We start from the raw sequence: 19,267 nt of genomic DNA, 5'->3' as shown, positions 1-19,267 counted from the left end.
CTAGGGTGACAATCAAACACACTTTAAAAGGAAAACAGGAGCAAAATGGCCAGAAAGCCCACAATAATCACCGATTACTTACCATATAATCATGTCTTCATATGTAAAACCAAATTTTTCTTCGTTGTGAGCCATATTACATAGAAGCTGCAAAAAAAAAAAAAAAAAAAAAAAAAACCCCACAAGTGATTACTACTAATCATATCTGTAGCACTACTAGATATACACAGCACTGTACAAATATACATAAGACATTCCCTACTCCACAGAGCTTACAAGCTACTCAAGACAGACAAAGCTAAATAGGAGACTTGGTTTCATTTATTATGGAAAAGGTTTAAAACCAACAAGGGAATGGTCAGGAGAAGCAGGGATTAAGATATAAAGCTTGTTCAAAAAGGATGTTCAATCAATGCTAATATATAATAAATGTATGTTTGGTTGGCAAAGCACTAAACTGTGTGGTTTTAAAATATATTACATCAAAGGAATACCAGCAGCAAGTATACAATTATTTTCTTTCATTTTTCCTATTGTAGTTTATTTTATTTTTGTTTACAACTTCCACACCTATGCAATTTATGGTCTTTAATATAATTTTATGAGTCTAAGAAGTTTATGCGTATAAAATAAACAAAACAAGCAAATGTGCATCCCTACTAAAAACTTAGTCCAGTGTTTCTTTATACCATAACAAATGCTTTCTTAATGGTTACTTAAATTTCCTGCTTCAAGTTCTAGGTTCATTAAATTCACAGTTTCCAGACACAGTGAAGGTCATAATATTTAAGGTAGTAACACCATCAAATCAATGGTCTGAGGTGTTAGTAGAATTTTTAACCCAAGCTATCATATAGGATCGGACTAGCCCGGCCCTTCTGGTAGACTTCGTCTCAGCAATTTTTCAAGGAATTCACTATAAAAGTTGTATCTTAAAGAAGTGGGGAAAAAAGTCCAATTTGAATACAGTACACCACTTCTTTATCATCCAAACATAGCCTTCACTTACACATCTGATTTCTTATCCCGTCACTTCTTGGTTCATCAAAACAAGTGTGATAAACCATAACTAGGCTTCATACAACAGTATGTAAATCTCAAATTCCACCAAAAATCTAGTAACTAGTTAAATTTTAATTGCGTGTGGTGACTGTGCTACTTTGCAGAGAGCCCCTTCTTCTTCCCCTGCAGTTTCACAGAAAGCACACATGGACAGTAAAAGACAACTCACTGGATCCCTCTCTCTCCATTTATCTGTACTTCCTCCAACACCTATTGGATCACAGTTTTAAAGGCTGTTCACATTCTGGAATATAGCCAGTTAACTAGGATTCTGGAAAGCTGAGAACATTAAATAAAACCAGTTAGACTTCAGTTTATGATGCAGACCTGATCAGACGTCGGGGGGGGTCAGAGCTCCGGATCGTACCTCCTAAAACTGAGATTTCCCAAGCATGGAAAAGTATTCTCAAGATACAAAAAAAGTTTTGTGTTTGGCATTGGCAGTGGCTTGTAAGTGGATCTAACTGAATTGGATAGGGGCGTCAATTCCCAAAATGGAAATGTGGCAAAGTAAAATGACTCAGATTATGCAGGCAGAGTGGCTGGATGTAATTATGACTAAGCAAAAAATTTCTGCTCGATATGTGGATATTTGAGGGGGTTCTTTGATCAGCTGCAACCAGAGCTAATAGCTGGTGTTCTTGCAATAGGATACTCTATGATCTGGGGTGGTCAACCTAATTCTGCACATTAATATGAGAGGATGCAAAATGTTACCTGAGCTCTTGTAAGCGTTGATATAAGAATGAGTGACTGAACTGTATATGTATTTGTAAGCATTCGCAGTGGTATACCAGTAATATTCTCCTGAACAGGGGCTGAAATGAAAGTGTAGTGGTGTCCAAACACCTAAGCACTCAAGGTAAATTGCAATGTTAAGTTGCAAAATTGGCTGTCTGGTGGGGTGTGGATGTAGGTATGAAGGATAGCAGAGTTGCTTATCTGTAACAGGAGTTCTCCAAGTAGAGAAGGATGTTAGTCCTCACACATGGGTGACATCATCAGATGGAGCCCCAACACGGAAAACTTATGTCAAAGTTTCTAAAACTTTGACTTGCCACACTGGCCTGCTCAGCATGCCCTAGGTCACACATTCATGCAGTGTCCCTCTTCAGTCTTATAAGGAAGAATTAGACATCCACGTAGCAGGTTTTGTGAAGGCTAACATCCTGCTGTTCTCAGAGAACACCTGCTACAGGTAAGCAACTATGCTTTCTCCGAGGACAAGCAGGATAGTAGTCCTCACAATTGGGTAAATCCCTAGCTACGGGCTGTCCCACAACATAAAAGGGATGGGCCCAAAAAGCAACAAGGTAGACAATCTAGAAAAGCCGTGAGCAAACGTAGGTTTGTCACACATTTGTTTTATTTGGTTTCAGATTAATGTTGCCCTTATGCTCTTACATTTAGTATGCATGGTATAATGATATATATCTATGTTGCTTCTCTGTTTTATATTTATTCATTTTTTTATGTGAGGTCTCTTATTTTGTTTTTATGTATTGATCCATTTTATATGTTATTGATTTTATGCCATTTTTCTACTTTTTCTACATGGTTTTATTTATTTATTATTTCAAATTATTCATTATTTATGTATGTTTGTCTCATAGCCCCTCAGGTAGCCACTCGGATGTGGCGAAACTCGGCCTGAGTCGGGCGTTTTTATTGTTTTCACACGTCTCCAGCCAATAAAGATATTGAAAAACATTCTTTGGCATCTACTTTCCTATGTTTGCCCCCAACATAAAAGGGCAGCAACAAACACTAGAAAATGCCATACTGGGTCAGACCAAGTGTCCATCAAGCCCAGCATCCTGCCTCCAACAGTGGCCAATCCAGGCCATAAGAACCTGGCAAGTTCCCAAAAACTAAGTCTATCCCATGTTACTGTTGCTAGTAATACCAGTGGCTATTTTCTAAGTCAACTTAATTAATAGCAGGTAATGGACTTCTCCAAGAACTTATCCAATCCTTTTTTAAACACAGCTACACTAACTGCACTAACCACATCCCCTGGCAACAAATTCCAGAGTTAATTGTGCATTGAGTGAAAAAGAACTTTCTCCGATTAGTTTTAAATGTGCCACATGCTAACTTCATGGAGTGCCCCCTAGTCCTTTTATTATCCGAAAGAGTAAATAACCGATTCACATTTACCCGTTCTAGACAACTCATGATTTTAAACACCTCTATCATATCCCCACACACAACCAGGTGCCAACAATGGTGTTTTTGGTAACAAGAGGGGGAGACAGGTTAAACCCAAACAACAGGTCCTAGGCGGGAGAGTTGAATCCTATACCTCAAACAGATTCAGAAGGACAGAGTGGCCAAACCTACTACTACGTCTGCCATCCCTATACAAGCAATAGTGAGATGTGAATGTGTGGAGAGAACTCCACGTTGCAGCCTTGCAGATCTCCTCCAAAAGGAACTTCTCGCAACTGGGCCACCAAAGCTGCCATGGCTCAGTCAGAATGAACCTTGACATGACCCCCAAGATGCAGTCCCAGTTGGACATTTATTTATTTATTTATTTATAGGCTTTTATATACCGAACATCATGTACTTCCCCCTCTCCCCCCCACCTAACCTTCCTTAGATTCCTGGGCCACCCGGCCGCCACCTTCTCTCCCGGTACTCCTCTCTCCCTTTCACCCCTAGCCTCCCATTAAATAATCTATATCCCAGTGAACACCGTCGCCCAACTAACATGGCCGGTTTTCCAACTCCACCGTAGTACTACTTAAGTTAATAGTGCCTGTACATATTTCTACTGTACATAGTCTCCCTCTATTCTATGTTATCTTTTGCCTTTTGTTTTATACTTCATCTAGATATGCCTTTTCCCCTCCCACACCCCCCTACCCCTACCCTCCCTCCCTCCCCTTGACCCGCCCCACCCACCCTCCCCTACCTCCCCCTCCCCCTTCCTTCCCCCTTTTATTATTCCTCTTATTGCTCCTTTTTTGGTTCATTTTGTACTCTGAATTTTGTTTCTGTTATTATTTATTTATTTATTTATTTTTAATTTTTATATACCGATGTTCCTGTAAAGTATACATATCACATATTATTAATGTTATATTGTTAGATTGTTATATTGTTTTATTGTATTTCCCGCCTGAGTTCTTTGTAAACCGGCATGATGTGTTTCACGAATGTCGGTAAATAAAAGTTAATAAATAAATAAATAAATAAAATAAATAAATATCGCTTCGGTTTACAGATAACCAGCATTAGAATTACCATATACATGGTGTACATAGAACCATAAATAATCAGTGTACATTAATAAATAAGGAATACATTAAACATGGAGTATTACGCATTAAAAAAACGGTAAATTTGAAACGGTAAACAGTTAACGAATAAGGTATACATTGAACATGGCTTATTATGCAAGTAAAAACATTAATATGTATGGTGTAGTATAGGTAGTGTGGTGCTTTATTGGTAGCATGGGAATTTAAGTGAAGGCTTCGGTAAAGAGCCAGGTCTTCAGTTTCTTCTTGAATGTCCGCAGGCATGGTTATAAGCGCAGATCCGAAGGCAGATTGTTCCAGTGAAAAGGGCCAGCTATTGAGAAGGCACGTTTCTTCATTGACGACTTAGCAGGGGGTACATAAAGGGTGCCTACATACATTGTTCTAATGGGTCTGGAGGCTGATTGAGATCTAAGAGGGCAATTTAATTCGAGTGTGGTTTGTGAGTGGATGGTTTTGTGTATTATAGTTAGCACTTTGTATATAACTCTGAACTTAATGGGGAGCCAGTGTAGGCTCTTAAAGTATAGGAGTGATGTGTTCACCTCTGCCGGTATTGGTTAGGATCCTGGCTGCGGAGTTCTGTAGCATTTGTAATGGCTTTGTCGTGACTGCTGGAAGGCTGATTAGAATGGAGTTGCAGTAGTTGATTTTTGAAAATAGGATAGATTGGAGGACTGTACGGAAGGTCTTGGAAATGGAGGAGAGGTTTCAAGTTTTTTAATAAATGTAGTTTGTGAAAACATTCTTTTGTTGTATTATTGATGAATTTTTTTAAGTTCAGCCGGTTGTCTAATGTTACTCCTAGGTCTCTTACATGAGGGGTCGATGTCAGTTGAGCTGAAGGAGGGTTTTCATCCTGGGTGATGAGCAGTAGTTCGGTTTTTGAGGTGTTAAGTACTAAATTAAGGCTGGTGAGGAGTGTGTTTATGGATTGTAGGCAGTTGTTCCAAAAGTTGAGTGTGTTAGCTATTGATTCCAAGATTGGTATCAGGATTTGGACATCGTCAGCGTAAATGTAATACGTAACCTTTAAGTTTGTGAGGAGTTGGCAGAGGGGTAGAAGGTAGATGTTAAATAAAGTTGGGGATAAAGAGGATCCTTGAGGGACTTCAAGAGTGGCTTTGACTGGGTGTGAATCTATGTTATTTACTCTAACCTTGAATATTCTATTGTCGAGGAAAGACTTGAACCAGTCTAAGGCTGTTCCTGATATACCAATGTCTGATAGACGTTTGATGAGGATGGAGTGCTTCACCGTGTCAAAGGCCGCGGATAAGTCTAGAAGAGCCAGCAAATAAGGGGTCTTTTTTTCCAAGGCCTGTGTAGATTCTATCCGTCAGCGAAATGAGAAGGGATTCCGTGTTGAGGGATTTACGGAAACCATATTGTGCTGGAGCAAGAATCTTATTTTCCTCAAGGTATTCTGATAGTTGTCTGTTCACTACTTTCTCCATGAGTTTGGCTACAAATGGCAGGTTAGCAATGGGGCGAAAATTTGCTGGGTCTATTGGGTTCAAGTTGGGTTTCTTGAGAAGTGGCTTAAGGGTGGATAGTTTCAGTGTGTCCGGTACAAATCCTGGAGTTAGAGAACAGTTGATAATCTCTGCTAGAGGCTTGGAGATAATTTCGGGAATGGTGAGCAATAATTTAGAGGGAATACAGTCAATGGGGTGGGTGGATGGTATCATCTTTTTGAGCATGGATTCTATTTCGAGTGAGGTAGTGGGTTCGAAAGAATTTAGTTGTGGATTCTGGTCTAGGCTAGGAGAGAAGAGTGAAGGTGTTCCTATGTTCGAAGATGCCAGTGGGGCTATTAGTTTAAGGATTTTATTTTCAAAGACTTGTGCAAGTTCTGTGCACCTCGAGAGGGCTTGGTCGTCTGGGATGATTGGAGAGTTGGGTTTTGTGAGCTCGGTGACGTAGGAGAACAGTGCTTTGGCGTCAGAGGAAATTGTGAATTCTGCTGGCATAATAGTCTCTTTTTGTACGGAGGATATTATTTCTGTAGATGTGCATGAGGGTTTTATATTCGGTTAGGTTCTCTGAGGATGGTCTCTTTCGCCATAAGTGTTCTTTACGTCTTAGTTCTAGTTTGATTTTTCTCAATTCCTGTGTGAACCAAGGTTTTTTGTTCATGGTGTGAGGGTCTAGCTCTTTTGTTTTTAAAGAGCAAATTTTTTCTGCTACCTTATTTGTGATGTTGTGCCAGGAGGCGATAGCTTTATCTGCGTCTGTGAAATCCAGGTTGGCAAGTTCTGTTGAGAGATGGGATCTTAGGTCCTCTAAGGTGCAGGATTTTCTGTATTGAATCTTGGTTTTGGAGAAGGTGGGAGCTGGGTTTTCCTTGATAAGAAGCTCAGTAGGGATCATCCGATGGTCTGACCATGGAATATGGGTGCAGTGAGGCGGGGAGGGTTGAGTGAGGCCTGAATTTATGAATATGAGGTCCAGCGTGTGGCCAGCCTTATGTGTGGGACTGTTAACAATTTGTGTGAATCCCAGAGCCTTGAGGGCTGAAAGCAGTGCTTCGCAGTTAGTTGAGAGTGGGATCATATCAATGTGGAGGTTGAAATCTCCCATTATGATGGCTGGGGTGTCGGCTTTAATGTATTTTGCAATATACTCGACTAGAGGAGATGGGTCTGATTCCAGAAGACCAGGCGGGGCGTAAAGGAGGCAGATCTGAAGTTGTTTGGAGTTAAATAGGGCGCATTCAAGTTTCGAGTTGAGGTTGGTGCTTTGTAAGGTTAATCTAAACTCTTTTTTGCAGCTAGAATCAGTCCGCCCCCTCTCTTTTTCGATCTGGGAATTGAGAAAACATCATATAGCTGAATGGGTAATTGGTTGATTAGAGTAATGTCTGTGGGTTTCAGCCAGGTTTCTGTGATGCCGCAAATATCTGGTTGTGAGTCAAGTAGATAGTCGTTGACGAGATGCGTTTTTTTTGTGATGGATTGGGCATTAAAGAGAGTTAATGAGAAAAATGAAAGTCCCAGGAATTGAGTTATGTGTGAGGTCATGATGGGGATCAATCGATTGTGCTGGAGGATGGTGGGGTGGTTGATTCTTTTCCGGTGGCAGTAAAGGTTTTTAATCGTGGGGATAGTAAAGGAGAGCATAATTGATAGGCAGTAGACAAGTGATACCGAAAAGCTGTGAGGAATAGGGACCGCAGTGAGATTGCCGGTGATTTCGAAAGATTCTTAGTGACCACTTAGTGGCTGCACGAAGGGGTGCACAATGGGGCTGGCCCCTTTGTCGCGCACCTTCGGAGCGCGATGCCGGGAAGAGCAGCTGGGATTTAAATCCCCCGCTTACTGCAGCTGCTGATGTCTCGGAAGGGCCTGTCCTGATAGGCTGCGTCTCGGAGGGCGGAGCGGAGGGACTGGCCGCGTGGCCGGCGCTGGAGCCCCGGAGGTGAGTGCTGTGAGGAGTTAGGCCTTGCCCCGACAGGCTTCAGCGCCGGATGCGCAGGCCTGGAGCTGCCGTCTGGATCGTGTGGAGCGTCGGCGGCGATCGCGGTGGGAAAGCCATCCCTATACAATAATAGAAGGAGATGCCATCTGCTAGCCAATTCTATAGTGTCTGTTTGGCAACAGCAATGTCCAACCTACTTCTACCAAAAGAAACAAAAAGTTGGGTGGAGTGTCTATGGGCTTCTGTCTGCTCCAGATAGAAGGCTAAGGCTCACTTGCAGTCCAACCTGTGTAGGGCTTTCTCACTGTGGTACGAATGGGGCCTGGGAAAGAAGTTGGCAGGAAGATGGACTGGTTAAGATGGAAGACAGTCACCACCATAGGCAGGAACTTAGGGAGCGCACGCAAGTCCACCTTATGTTAAAACTTAGTGTAAGGTGGATAAGTCACTAAGGCCTGGAGCTCGCTGATCCTGCTCACAGAGGTGACGCCACCAAAAATATGACCTTCCAGGTCAGATACTTCAGATCACAGGTGCACAGCGGCTCAAAAGGAGGTTTCATCAACTGAGCTAACACGCTGAGGTCCCAAGACACAGCGGGAGGCCTTAGGAGATGCTTCAACTGAAGTAGGCCCCCACATGAAATGTACAACTTTAGGCTATAGAGAGATGGGTTTACCACCCTACATCATGGTGGTAATGTGCCAATTTCACTCAGATGAACTCTGAGTTGGTTTTCAAGCCGCCTTCCGAAAGACATAGAAGGTAATCCAGCAGTTTTTGGATGGGGCAGGAGAACGGATCTAGGGCCTTTTACTCACACCACAAGGAAAACCACATCCACTTCAGTACATAGGACTTTCTAGTAGAAGGCTTTCTAGAAGCCACTAGGACCAGAGACATCTTCTGAAAGATCAAGTGGTTGCAAAACGAACCTCTCAACATCCAGGCTGTGAGCGACAGATTCTGGAAGTTGGAGGTCTCAACATGCCTAGACCTTGTGTGATGAGATCTGGAGAAGTCCGTCCCACAGAGTGATCGGTCTCCAGATGGACAACTCCCACAGGAGTGAAAACCAGACCTGTTTCGGCCAATAAGAGACTATGAGGATTACAATCCCCTTGTTCTCGGGAAGCTTCGCTAGTAAGGGAATCTGAGAATATGAGTATAGAAGACCTTCACCCCAATGCCGGGTGAATGCATCTGAGGCTGATTTGCCTTCTGTCTTGTACAGGGAGCAGAACCGAGGCAGCTTTCTGTTTGAAAGGAACAAAAAGAGATCCACATCCAGGCTTCCCCAGAGGCGGAATTTCCAATTCGCCACCCTCTGGGTCCTGAGACTACTCATGGGGTCTGAAGGCACGACTTAATCTGTCTGCTAACACGGTCTCCATTTTGGCCAGCACCGAGGACCATCCCAAGAGGGTCCATGACCAGATCTGAACCGCTTCCTGACACAGGAGGTACAACCCCGAACCTCCATGCTTGTTGACATACCACATTGCCACTTGATTGTCAATTTGAATCAGAACAACTTTGTTGGACAGCCAATCTCTGAAAGCCCATAGCACATACCTGATCACCCAGAGCTCCAGGAAATTGATTTGGCAACAGCGTTCCTGTTTAGACCAGAGGCCCTGGGTGCAGAGCCCAACTACATGAGTTCCCCAGCCCATCAAAGACGCATCTGTGGTTAGGATAATTTGGGTAGGAGGACCTTTGAAAGAGATCCAGTGTTCCAGATTCAAAAGTACCTGCCACAAGGTCAAAGAGTCCCGGAGCGGTGGGGTGACTTGGATGCGATCCTGGAGGTTCTGCATGGCCTGATGCCACTGTGACCTCAGAGTCCATTGGGCCTTGCGCTTGTACAATTGTGCCAAAAGAGTGACGTGAACAGTTGCAGCCATGTGGCCCAACAACCTCAACTTGTGCCAGGCTGACAGCTGCTGGCTCTGCTAAATCTCTGCCGCGATGGTCATCAGAGTGATGGACCCTTGAGGAGGCAGGAAGACTTTGGCATGAGCCGAGTCTAGCAGGGCTCCTATGAAGTCCAAATGAAGTGGGACTTCAGGTAGTTGATGAACCCTAGGGATCCTACACCTGGATTGTCAAGCTCATGGACTCGACAGCCCCTACCTGAGAAGTGCTCATCTACCAATCGTCCAGAAAAGGGAAAACATGCACCCCGAGCCTGCGAAGGCACGCTGCCACCAAGGCAACGCATTTTGTAAAGACCCGTGGGGCTGACACAAGCCCAAACGACAACACCTGATACTGGAAGTGTTTTCCCACAATCAATCGGAGATACTTCCTGGTGACTCAGGTGCGAGTGTGTATGTCCTTCGGATCATGGGAGCACAGCCAGTCCCTTTTTGTAAAAGGGGGATCAAGATGTCCAGGGAAAACATCTAGAACATTTCCTTTTTCATAAATCTGTTCAAGGCCCTTAGGTCTAGGATAGGACGGAGTCATCCTGTTTTCTTTGGAATCAGGAAGTAGCTGAAGTAAAATCCCTGCCCTCTTTGCCCTGGTGGAACAGGCTCAACCGCTCTGGCCATTAAGCAGGAGGAAAGCTCTGTTAGCAGTACCTACTAATGCACTACTGGTGCCCAAAACGGGCTCGGAGGGCAATTTGGCAGGGCACCCAATAGGTTCAATCAATACCCTTGAAAGACACTGACCATTTTAGTAGCCACCCACTGGATTGACTCAATCCTGTTTATATCCTTTTGAAGGTGCGGTCTCCAGAATTCTCTCACCAGGGACCTATACAGGAGCAATATCCCCTCCCCTTTTCTGTTGATTATTCCTCTCCCTGTGCAGCCAAGAATCTTTTTGGGTTTTGCTGTCACTTTTTCCACTTCTTTGGCCACTTTAAGATAGTTACCCCCAGATCCTGCTCTTTTGTGCTTAGAATTTTACCTCCACTTTTCCCTTAGGCTTCTGCATCCTAAATGCATTATTCTACATTTTTTTAGCATTACATCTTAGCTGCTAGATGTTAGACAATTCCTTGAGTTTCACAAGATCCCCTCCTTATGTTTTCCATTTCTTCCTGGCTGTCCTCCACCCTGTTACAGATTTTGATATCATCAGTGAAAAGATACACCTTTCCTGACAACCCTTCCATTATATCGCTCACAAAAATGTTGAAAAGAGCTAGTCCAAGGACTGATCCCTGAAGCATGCTGCTAGTAACAACCCCCTCCTCAGAGAAAACGCCATTTACTACTACCCTTTGTCTCCTCTTACTCAGCCAGTTTCTAACCCAGTCAGTCACTAGGATCCATACCAAGGGTGCACAATTTATAAGTTTTCTGTGTGGAGCTGTCAAAGGCTTTGTTGATATAGTGCTGATGCCAATATACCTGCCGCTGCGATAGATGAGTATGTAGGGAATTTGAACATACCCAAATTGACTTCCTCGCAACAACACTTTCTTGACAAAGAAACATCAGATACTGAAATAGTTGCGGCGATAAAATCTCTTAAAACCTAGCAGTGTAACCATCGATCCCTGGGGATTTGCCAGGCTTATCACAATTTCCATACACTACTCACTCCAGTGCTAGGCAAATATTTTTAATTACCTTCGAACTGGGGGAGTATTACAACCATTTGCAAACACGGCAGGTATAACGGTACTAGCTAAGCCGGGAAGGGACACTTCAGTGTGCGGGTCATACCGCCCGATCTCACTACTCAATATCGACTTTAAAATCCTGGCTAAGATACTTGCAGCCAGGCTAAATGGCTTAATAGTGCAGATAGTACATCCTGACCAGGCAGGATGTATCCCAGGCCATATGGCGGCAGACAATGTCCATAAGATAGTGGACATCTTTTGGTGGGTAAAAAAGCATAATATTTCCACACTGTCAGTAGATGCCGAGAAGGCTTTTGATTTAGTCCATTGGCCTTACTTGTTCAAGACTCTTGAGAGGATGCAATCTGGCCCCCATTTTATTCAATGGATTAAACAACTATACAATTCCATGAAGGCCTGTATAAAAGTAAACTGAGGATATTCCACCAGTGGGTTGGGGGACTCGGCAGGGATGCCCGCTATCCCCACTCCTATTTGCGCTTTTCCTTGAATTATTTGTTGTTAAGATAAGGGATGAAGCCGCCATTAAGGGTACATCTGTTGGGAAATTTATGTCTAAGCTCTCCCTATTTGCCGATGACGTGCTCATAACACTCACAGATCCCATAACATCTCTGCCGGCCTTAGTACAAGAAATGGAGTGTTTTAGTAAAGTGTCTGGATTTCGGATCAACTGGGAAAAATCAGTGATCTTGAATGTTAGTGTACCCTCAAGAGAGAGGAAAAAATTCTAAGGTCTAGGTTCATGTTTAAATGGGCGAAGGGTAAAATAAAATACTTGGGAGTGTATATTAGTGCGACCCAGGAGCTGTTTAGCTTAAATTACCTGCCCCTATAGTCCAAAATCAGCAAGGACCTAGAAGAATGGAACAGATATCAAATCTCTTGGTATGGTCGAATTGCAGCAGTCAAGTTGACTGTTTTGCCCAGATTGTTATATCTATTCCAAACCCTACCAGTGTCAATCCCAAAACCACTGCTTGCCTGGTAGAAGCGGATACTGTCCTACATCTGGGCTAACAAAATGCCTCAGGTTGCAAAAACCACCCTATTTAGATTATGTAAGCAGGGGGGTCTCAGTGTACCTAATTTAGAACGATATTACTTGGCAGCACAATTTAAAGCTTTAGTAGACTGGCACCGACACCAAACCCCCAAGCCTTGGGTGCAGTTTAATCAAGAGCTATTGGGCATGACTCCCCTAAGTAGCTTATTTTGGCAACCTAAAACATGGACAATATCCCCTCAGCCTCTTCTAGCGTCTTCTTTATTATTCCAATTGGATCTTTGGCTTAAACAAGGTAAACTATTAGTGGGGTCAAGGGAATACCATGGAAATACATCATTATACCATAATCGATCCTTTAAACCGGGATTTACTAATCCGGCTTTTCAAATTTGGCAACTACAAGGGATTATGCGATGGGAACAAATATGGGGGCATCATGGCGTTTGCCTGTTCCTGGATCTCCAACTCCGATTTGGGTTGCCAGATACAGCTATTTACCCATATCTCCAATTGCGGCATTTTGCGCGCAATCAATGATAAGTACCCAGTTACAACAAGGCACCTCAGACTTTGAAACCTTATGTAAGAACACAGACAGAACACTTTGAAATTGCTATCAACATTATATGTCATGTTGAGTCTGATACCACCCACAAAACCCACCCACATAAGGGCTTGGGAAGAGGACTTCCAGCAGAGCCTACCCCAAAAGGAATGGGAGGATATATTCACTTACATGGGCAAAAGTCTCATCTCAGCCTCATTCATATAGGTCAATTCTAAAGTTCTCTTTAGGTGGTATTATTACCCACTTAGAATGCATAGAATATCCCCGGCATATTCCAGTGCATGCTGGAGAGGTGTTCTGCCGTAGGCTCGCTCTTTCATATGTGGTGGGAATGACCATATGTTAGGAATTTATGGGAGCTATTATCGATTGGCTGAGAAACATTTTGGCAAAACCCTTTCATGTGTTACCACACCATACACTCCTGAATGCTCCACTCATTCAGGGAGCAGAGAACGAAAACACTTTGGCTCGGTTTATATTCACTGCTGCCAAAAGTGTGATAGCACATTTTTGGAAATCCCCTCAGGCTCCCTTACTTTCAGATGTCCACCAAAGGGTTGCGAAAATATACATTCTGTCTGAGATTTCAGCTTATAAACATAAAACCAGGCATAAATTTGTGAAAAATTGGAAGGCCTATGTAGAGGTGGAAGGCAAATGCCCCAACTTTCGGGCTGATACAGTAAAATTGCGGGAGAGCGGGCGAGCACCCGCTCTCCCGGCACGCACAGGCCACTCTCCTGTGCGCGCGATTCAGTATTTTAATTTTAATTAGGGCTGGCGGTAAAAAGAGGCGCTAGGGACACTAGCGCATCCCTAGCGCTTTTTTTGACAGAAGCGGCGGCTGTCAGCTGGTTTGACAGCCGACGCTCAATTTTGCCAGTGTCGGTTCTCGAGCCCGCTGACAGCCACGGGTTCGGAAACCGAACGCCGGCAAAATTGAGCATCTGGTTTTCGACCCGCCAACCGCGGTCCCATTTTACATTTTTTTTTATTTTTTACTTTTTTAAACTTTCGGGACCTCCGACTTAATATCGCCATGATATTAAGTCGGAGGGTGCACAGAAAAGCAGTTTTTACTGCTTTTCTGTGCACTTTCCCGGTGCCGGGAGAAACTAGCGCCTACCTTTGGGTAAGTGCTAATTTCTGAAAGCAAAATGTGCGGCTTGGCTGCACATTTTGCTTTCTGAATCACGCGGGAATACCTAATAGGGCCATCAACATGCATTTGCATGTTATGAGCGCTATTAGGTTCGGGGGGGGGGGGGGGGGGTGTTTGGACGCGCTATTACCCCTTACTGAATAAGGGGTTAAGCTAGCGCGTCCAAATGCCGGCTAACAGTGCGCTCCGGAGCGCACTGTACTGTATCGGCCCCTTAATGAGACATAATACACAAAGTCACACGTGGTTATAGAGAATTATCAGCTTTATTATTTGCAGCACCAGATGTTACATCCCAACATAAATAAACAAAACTGCGTAGGGGAGTGGAGGGGGAGGGAAGGGAGGGACTCTGACCAGAAAAATAGATACGGATATTGGTATTCATATTTTTCATGTATCGTGGTACAAACTTCAGTTGGGCTCATATTATAGTTACAAGTTTATGGTTAACAGAAGGAAATGGAAATGCCATGTACGATGTATTATGATGTATTAAAGTCAATTGTATAATGCTCACTTTTGACATTGATATACAAAGTGGATACATTTTATGGTACATGTATGTGCTACACACAATAAAAATACTTAAATTTAAAAAGAAAAAAAATAGTTTGCAACTAGGTCTTTCTGATAAATATTTAAATACTCATTAGCAGATATCTATAATTCTTACCTTAATAAAATTGTTCAGATGGCCTAATTTTCTCATATTGGAAACACCTTGTAGTTTGGATACATTTTGGAGAATTTCCCTTAAGTTATCAGAAGGTTCTGCAAAAGAAGAATGATTTGGTAAATACAGAGATTTTTTAGGTGTGGCAGCTGGCACAGTGAAAAGAGGAATTCAGCTAAGAACATTACTGGTAGCAAATACTATTTATTCTATAGACAGTATAGACATAAATGAATGTAGACATAGCACTACATGCCACAGCCTGTGATGGAGGGGAGGTGGCAAGAATAAGCACCCATTATGTGAAGATAGCTTGTTGGATTCTACCTCCAGGCTCTGCTGATATCAAGGTGTGAACAGCAGGAGAGGCTGTTTTATATAAATGTATCAAGCATGCTCCTATCTTTTATGACCTCTATGTCAATATTCTTCTGGACAATCTGGCCTAGGTTAAAGAGGGGGGGGGAAATTGCTTGTAATTGCAAAGGCAAAATTTAAAAATTCCAGATCTTTTCCTGAATAAATGACAGACATAGAAACTCCAAAATCTCTGTAGAAAACTGTATATAATCTTAAGGCTCTTACAAAAAAAAAACAAACACACAAAAAACAACCCAGCATGTCTTCCTTCTCTTCCATTATTAAGATGTGCAGGGGGAACAAAAGGAAAATTCCTTGGACAAGACAAAAGGAGGAAGGTTAAATTATGCTTACCTAATAACTGTTTCCTTGAGTCCTGCTAGATCACTTATGTATAGGAATTCCACTTCCTGACAACTAACAGAGACCTACCTCTTTTATGACATCACTTAAGGCTTATAAGAGAGGTATGGTTATGGTTCAATTCCAGTAGCCTACTGTCAAAGCACTATGACCATATGAAATCCCTCCCATATCCAATTTGGAATCTCTACCACAAGTAGATACACAAAAACTCTCCATGGCTCTCAACAATAAAAATCTACACCCCCACCGCCTAGGCCTTTTTAGTGTTAGGCGGTTTATAAATGCAATAAATGAAAATATAACCAAACAATGTGCTTTCTTCTCTCCTGGACTGCTCCTATGGAACAGCCTACCAAAGACAATAAGATGTCTCTGAGAAAGAACACTTCAAAAAAGGCCCCAAAAACCTTCCCCGTCAATAGAGCATTCCCGAACCAAGATGACAACAGACTACCCCCAACCGGTTCCGCAGCAGGGGATGCTACCTAGCCTTCTACTCCCCTCTCTGATGACACCTTGTCACATGTGAAAATCCATGATGTCTGTCTTTCCCCCCTCACTAAGATTTTACATCACCTTCCCTCTTCTCTATTGTCTGTATACATTACACATTGTACCACACTCTAAATGTAGGAAGGGCGTTATAAGTGCCTTTAAATAAAGTACTGCAGAATGCTCCCAGTGCAACAAGAGGTGAACAAAGGGAAGGCAGATAGAGAGACAGAAACAGTGCTGGTGGGCTACCTCATGCAATGTGCTTAGACTCTACAGTCACGCTTGCCCATGTCTTCCTGGACGGGAACTGAAATGGTCTAACAGGACTCAATGATAGGGAAATCATCTGGAAATGTAGGGCTTGCCCCATTTGTTCAGAACATTCTTCCTTGGAAAAGGAGCTGGCTGAAGTTAAAGCTGAATTAGCTTCAATGAAGAAAGTTTCACCCACTTTACAATACTCAGGAATTAATTCCCCATTACCACAAAAAAACACAAAAGTCAAGGAAAAATATTTACAGTGGGCTCAGGTAGGATAAGACCGGTGGCCCACAGGCACCCATTCTTGACAGCTGTTCAGCCCACAAGTCTCCCCCCCCCCCCCACCACCACTCACACAAGGCATGAAGGAACTCAATAAACAGGAATACAGTGGGCTATGGTAGAATTAGACCTGTGATGCAGAGACAAACTTCAAGTGCAACAAGCACAAAAAGTCTTCTCTGTATTAAATACTGAAGAAGTTCTTGAGAAAAAGATTGAAGTGTTAACTGAAAAGGAAGAAGAAACCCAATGCATACAGAAATTCCAGATCAATAACCAAAGGAAAAAGCTCATTGTGCTGGATGAATCTGTCATCAGAGGCACTAATCCTTTCCTTTACACAAATGCAAAGGGAAAGGGAGAAGTGGATATCTAAACTCAACTAAAGAGGTCATATAAAAGGAGTCCAGGAACAGTAGTAACCTGAACAAGGAAAGCTGGAAAGCTATGAGCACAAATGCTCGTGGTTTGGGCAATAAAATCCCAGATCTGCAAGCTCTAACGGTGGAGGCGGACTTGGACATTGTTGCTGTCACGGAGACGTGGTTCTCGAAATCTCATGATTGGGATACAGCAATACCAGGCTATAACTTGTTAAGAAAGGACAGAGAGGATAGGAAAGGGGGAGGAGTGGCTATTTATATCAGAAACAATATTCAAGCATCTGAGCTGCAAGGAAGATGGGGCAATGAAGAGCACTATGGGCCAACCTAAAAAAAGATGGGGCATCCATTTTTATTGGAGTAGTCTACAGGCCTCCAAACCAAAAGGAAGAGCTTGACAGAGATCTGGTTGAAGACATCCAAAAGATGGGAAAGAAGGGAGAAGTGGTGATCGTTGGAGACTTTAATTTGCCAGATGTAGACTGGAGAATCCCATCTGCAGAATCTAACAATAGTAGAGAAATAGTGGATGCCCTGCAAGGAGCTTTGTTCAAACAAATGGTAATGGAACCCACGAGAGAGGGAGCTATACTAGATTTAGTGCTTACTAATGGAGATAATATCTCTGATGTCCAGGTGGGCGCCCACCTCAGCTCCAGTGATCAAACGGTATGGTTTAATATCACAAAAAGGATATGGAGAAGCAGCACACAGACCAGAGTTTTGCAGTTCAAAAATACAGACTTTGATGAAATGGGGAAATACCTGGAGGAAGAACTAGTAGGCTTGGAGGATGAGAGAGAAGTGGAGCAACAGTGGACTTAAAAGAACACTTACCATGGCAACTAATCTATATGTCAGAAAAGTAAAGAAAAACAAAAGTAGAATGAAACCTATCTGGTTCTCAAAGGAGGTGGCTGACAAAATAAAGGTTAAAAGAACAGTGTTCAAGAAATATTAAGGATCCCAAAGGGAGGAACACAAAGAAGAATATCTGGTGGAACTGAAGGAGACAAAGAAAGTAATCAAGATGGCAAAAAGTCAAGCGGAAGGAAGGATTGCCAAAGAGGTAAAGAGAGGTGACAAAACATTTTTCAGATACATCAGTGAAAGGAGAAAAGTTCAAGTGGTATAGTGAAATTGAAAGGTGAAAAGGATCAATGTGTGGAGAGAGACGAAGAAATAGCAAAAATATTAAACGAATACTTCAGTTCTGTGTTCACTAAAGTGGACCCCGGAGAAGGACCGTCGCTAGTTAACAAGAAATTGGAGGGAAATGGAGTAGATGAAACTCCATTTACAGTAGAGAATGTATGGGAAGAGCTGGGTAAACTGAAAGTGGACAAAGCCAATGGGGCCTGATGAGATTTATCCCAGGATACTGAGGGAGCTCAGAGATGTGCTGGCGGGTCCGCTATTTGACCTGTTCAATAGATCCCTAGAAAAGTGAGTGGAGCCGAGTGATTGGAGAAGAGCGGTGGTGGTCCCGCTTCACAAGAGTGGGAACAGAGAAGAGGCTGGTAACTACAGACCGGTTAGCCTCATCTCGGTGGTGGGAAAAGTAATGGAGTTGCTGTTGAAAGAAACAATAGTGAACTATCTACAGTTGGGAGAATTGCTGGACCAGAGACAGCATGGATTCACCAAGGGAAGATCCTGTCAGACAAATCTGATTGACTTTTTTGACTGGGTAACCAAGGAATTGGATCGAGGAAGAGCGCTCAATGTCATCTACTTGGACTTCAGCAAAGCTTTCGACACGGTCCCGAACAGGAGACTGGTGAATAAAATGAGAAACTTAGGAGTGAGTACCAAGGTGGTGGCCTGGATTACAAACTGGTTGACGGACAGAAGACAATGTGTAGTGGTGAATGGAACTTACTTACTCTGAAGAGAGAGCTGTGCTGAGCGGAGTGCCGCAGGGATCGGTGTTGGGACCGGTCCTGTTCAATATCTTTGCGAGCGACATTGCGAATGGGAATGAAGGTAAGGCTTGTCTTTTTGCGATGACACTAAGATCTGCAACAGAGTGGACGTGCCGGAAAGAGTGGAGAGAAAGAAATTGCTTACCTTGTAATAGGTGTTATCCCAGGACAGCAGGATGTAGTCCTCACATAAGGGTGACATCACTGACGGAGTCCTATCATGGAAAACTGTCAAAGTTTCTAGAAACATTTGACTGGCACACTGAGGCCACTGAGCATGCCCAGCATGCCATAATTCCCTAAGCTACAGGGGTCTCCCTTCAGTCTCATTTATAGCAACAAGCTTCAGCCAAAAATAAAATAATAAAATGTATCGGACCCAACTCCCTGGGGTGGCAGGTGGGTTTCGTGAGGACTAC

At 43.1% G+C, this 19,267-nt stretch overlaps 1 protein-coding gene across 1 annotated transcript in view; it reads right to left on the bottom strand.

Annotated features, from left to right (window-relative positions):
• RICTOR (RPTOR independent companion of MTOR complex 2) overlaps nt 1-19,267 on the bottom strand; it is a 663,554-nt gene that overhangs the window by 609,610 nt on the left and 34,677 nt on the right. Inside the window, 2 exon segments of the mRNA XM_029578377.1 lie at nt 83-147; nt 14,777-14,874. Of these exon segments, the coding sequence (XP_029434237.1) occupies nt 83-147; nt 14,777-14,874 (163 nt within the window).

The sequence above is a fragment of the Rhinatrema bivittatum genome, chromosome 1, assembly GCF_901001135.1.
Source record: "Rhinatrema bivittatum chromosome 1, aRhiBiv1.1, whole genome shotgun sequence".
Classification (NCBI taxonomy): domain Eukaryota; kingdom Metazoa; phylum Chordata; class Amphibia; order Gymnophiona; family Rhinatrematidae; genus Rhinatrema; species Rhinatrema bivittatum.
Note: the sequence above shows the minus strand (reverse complement) of the source record. Positions and strands in the feature narration are given on the sequence as shown.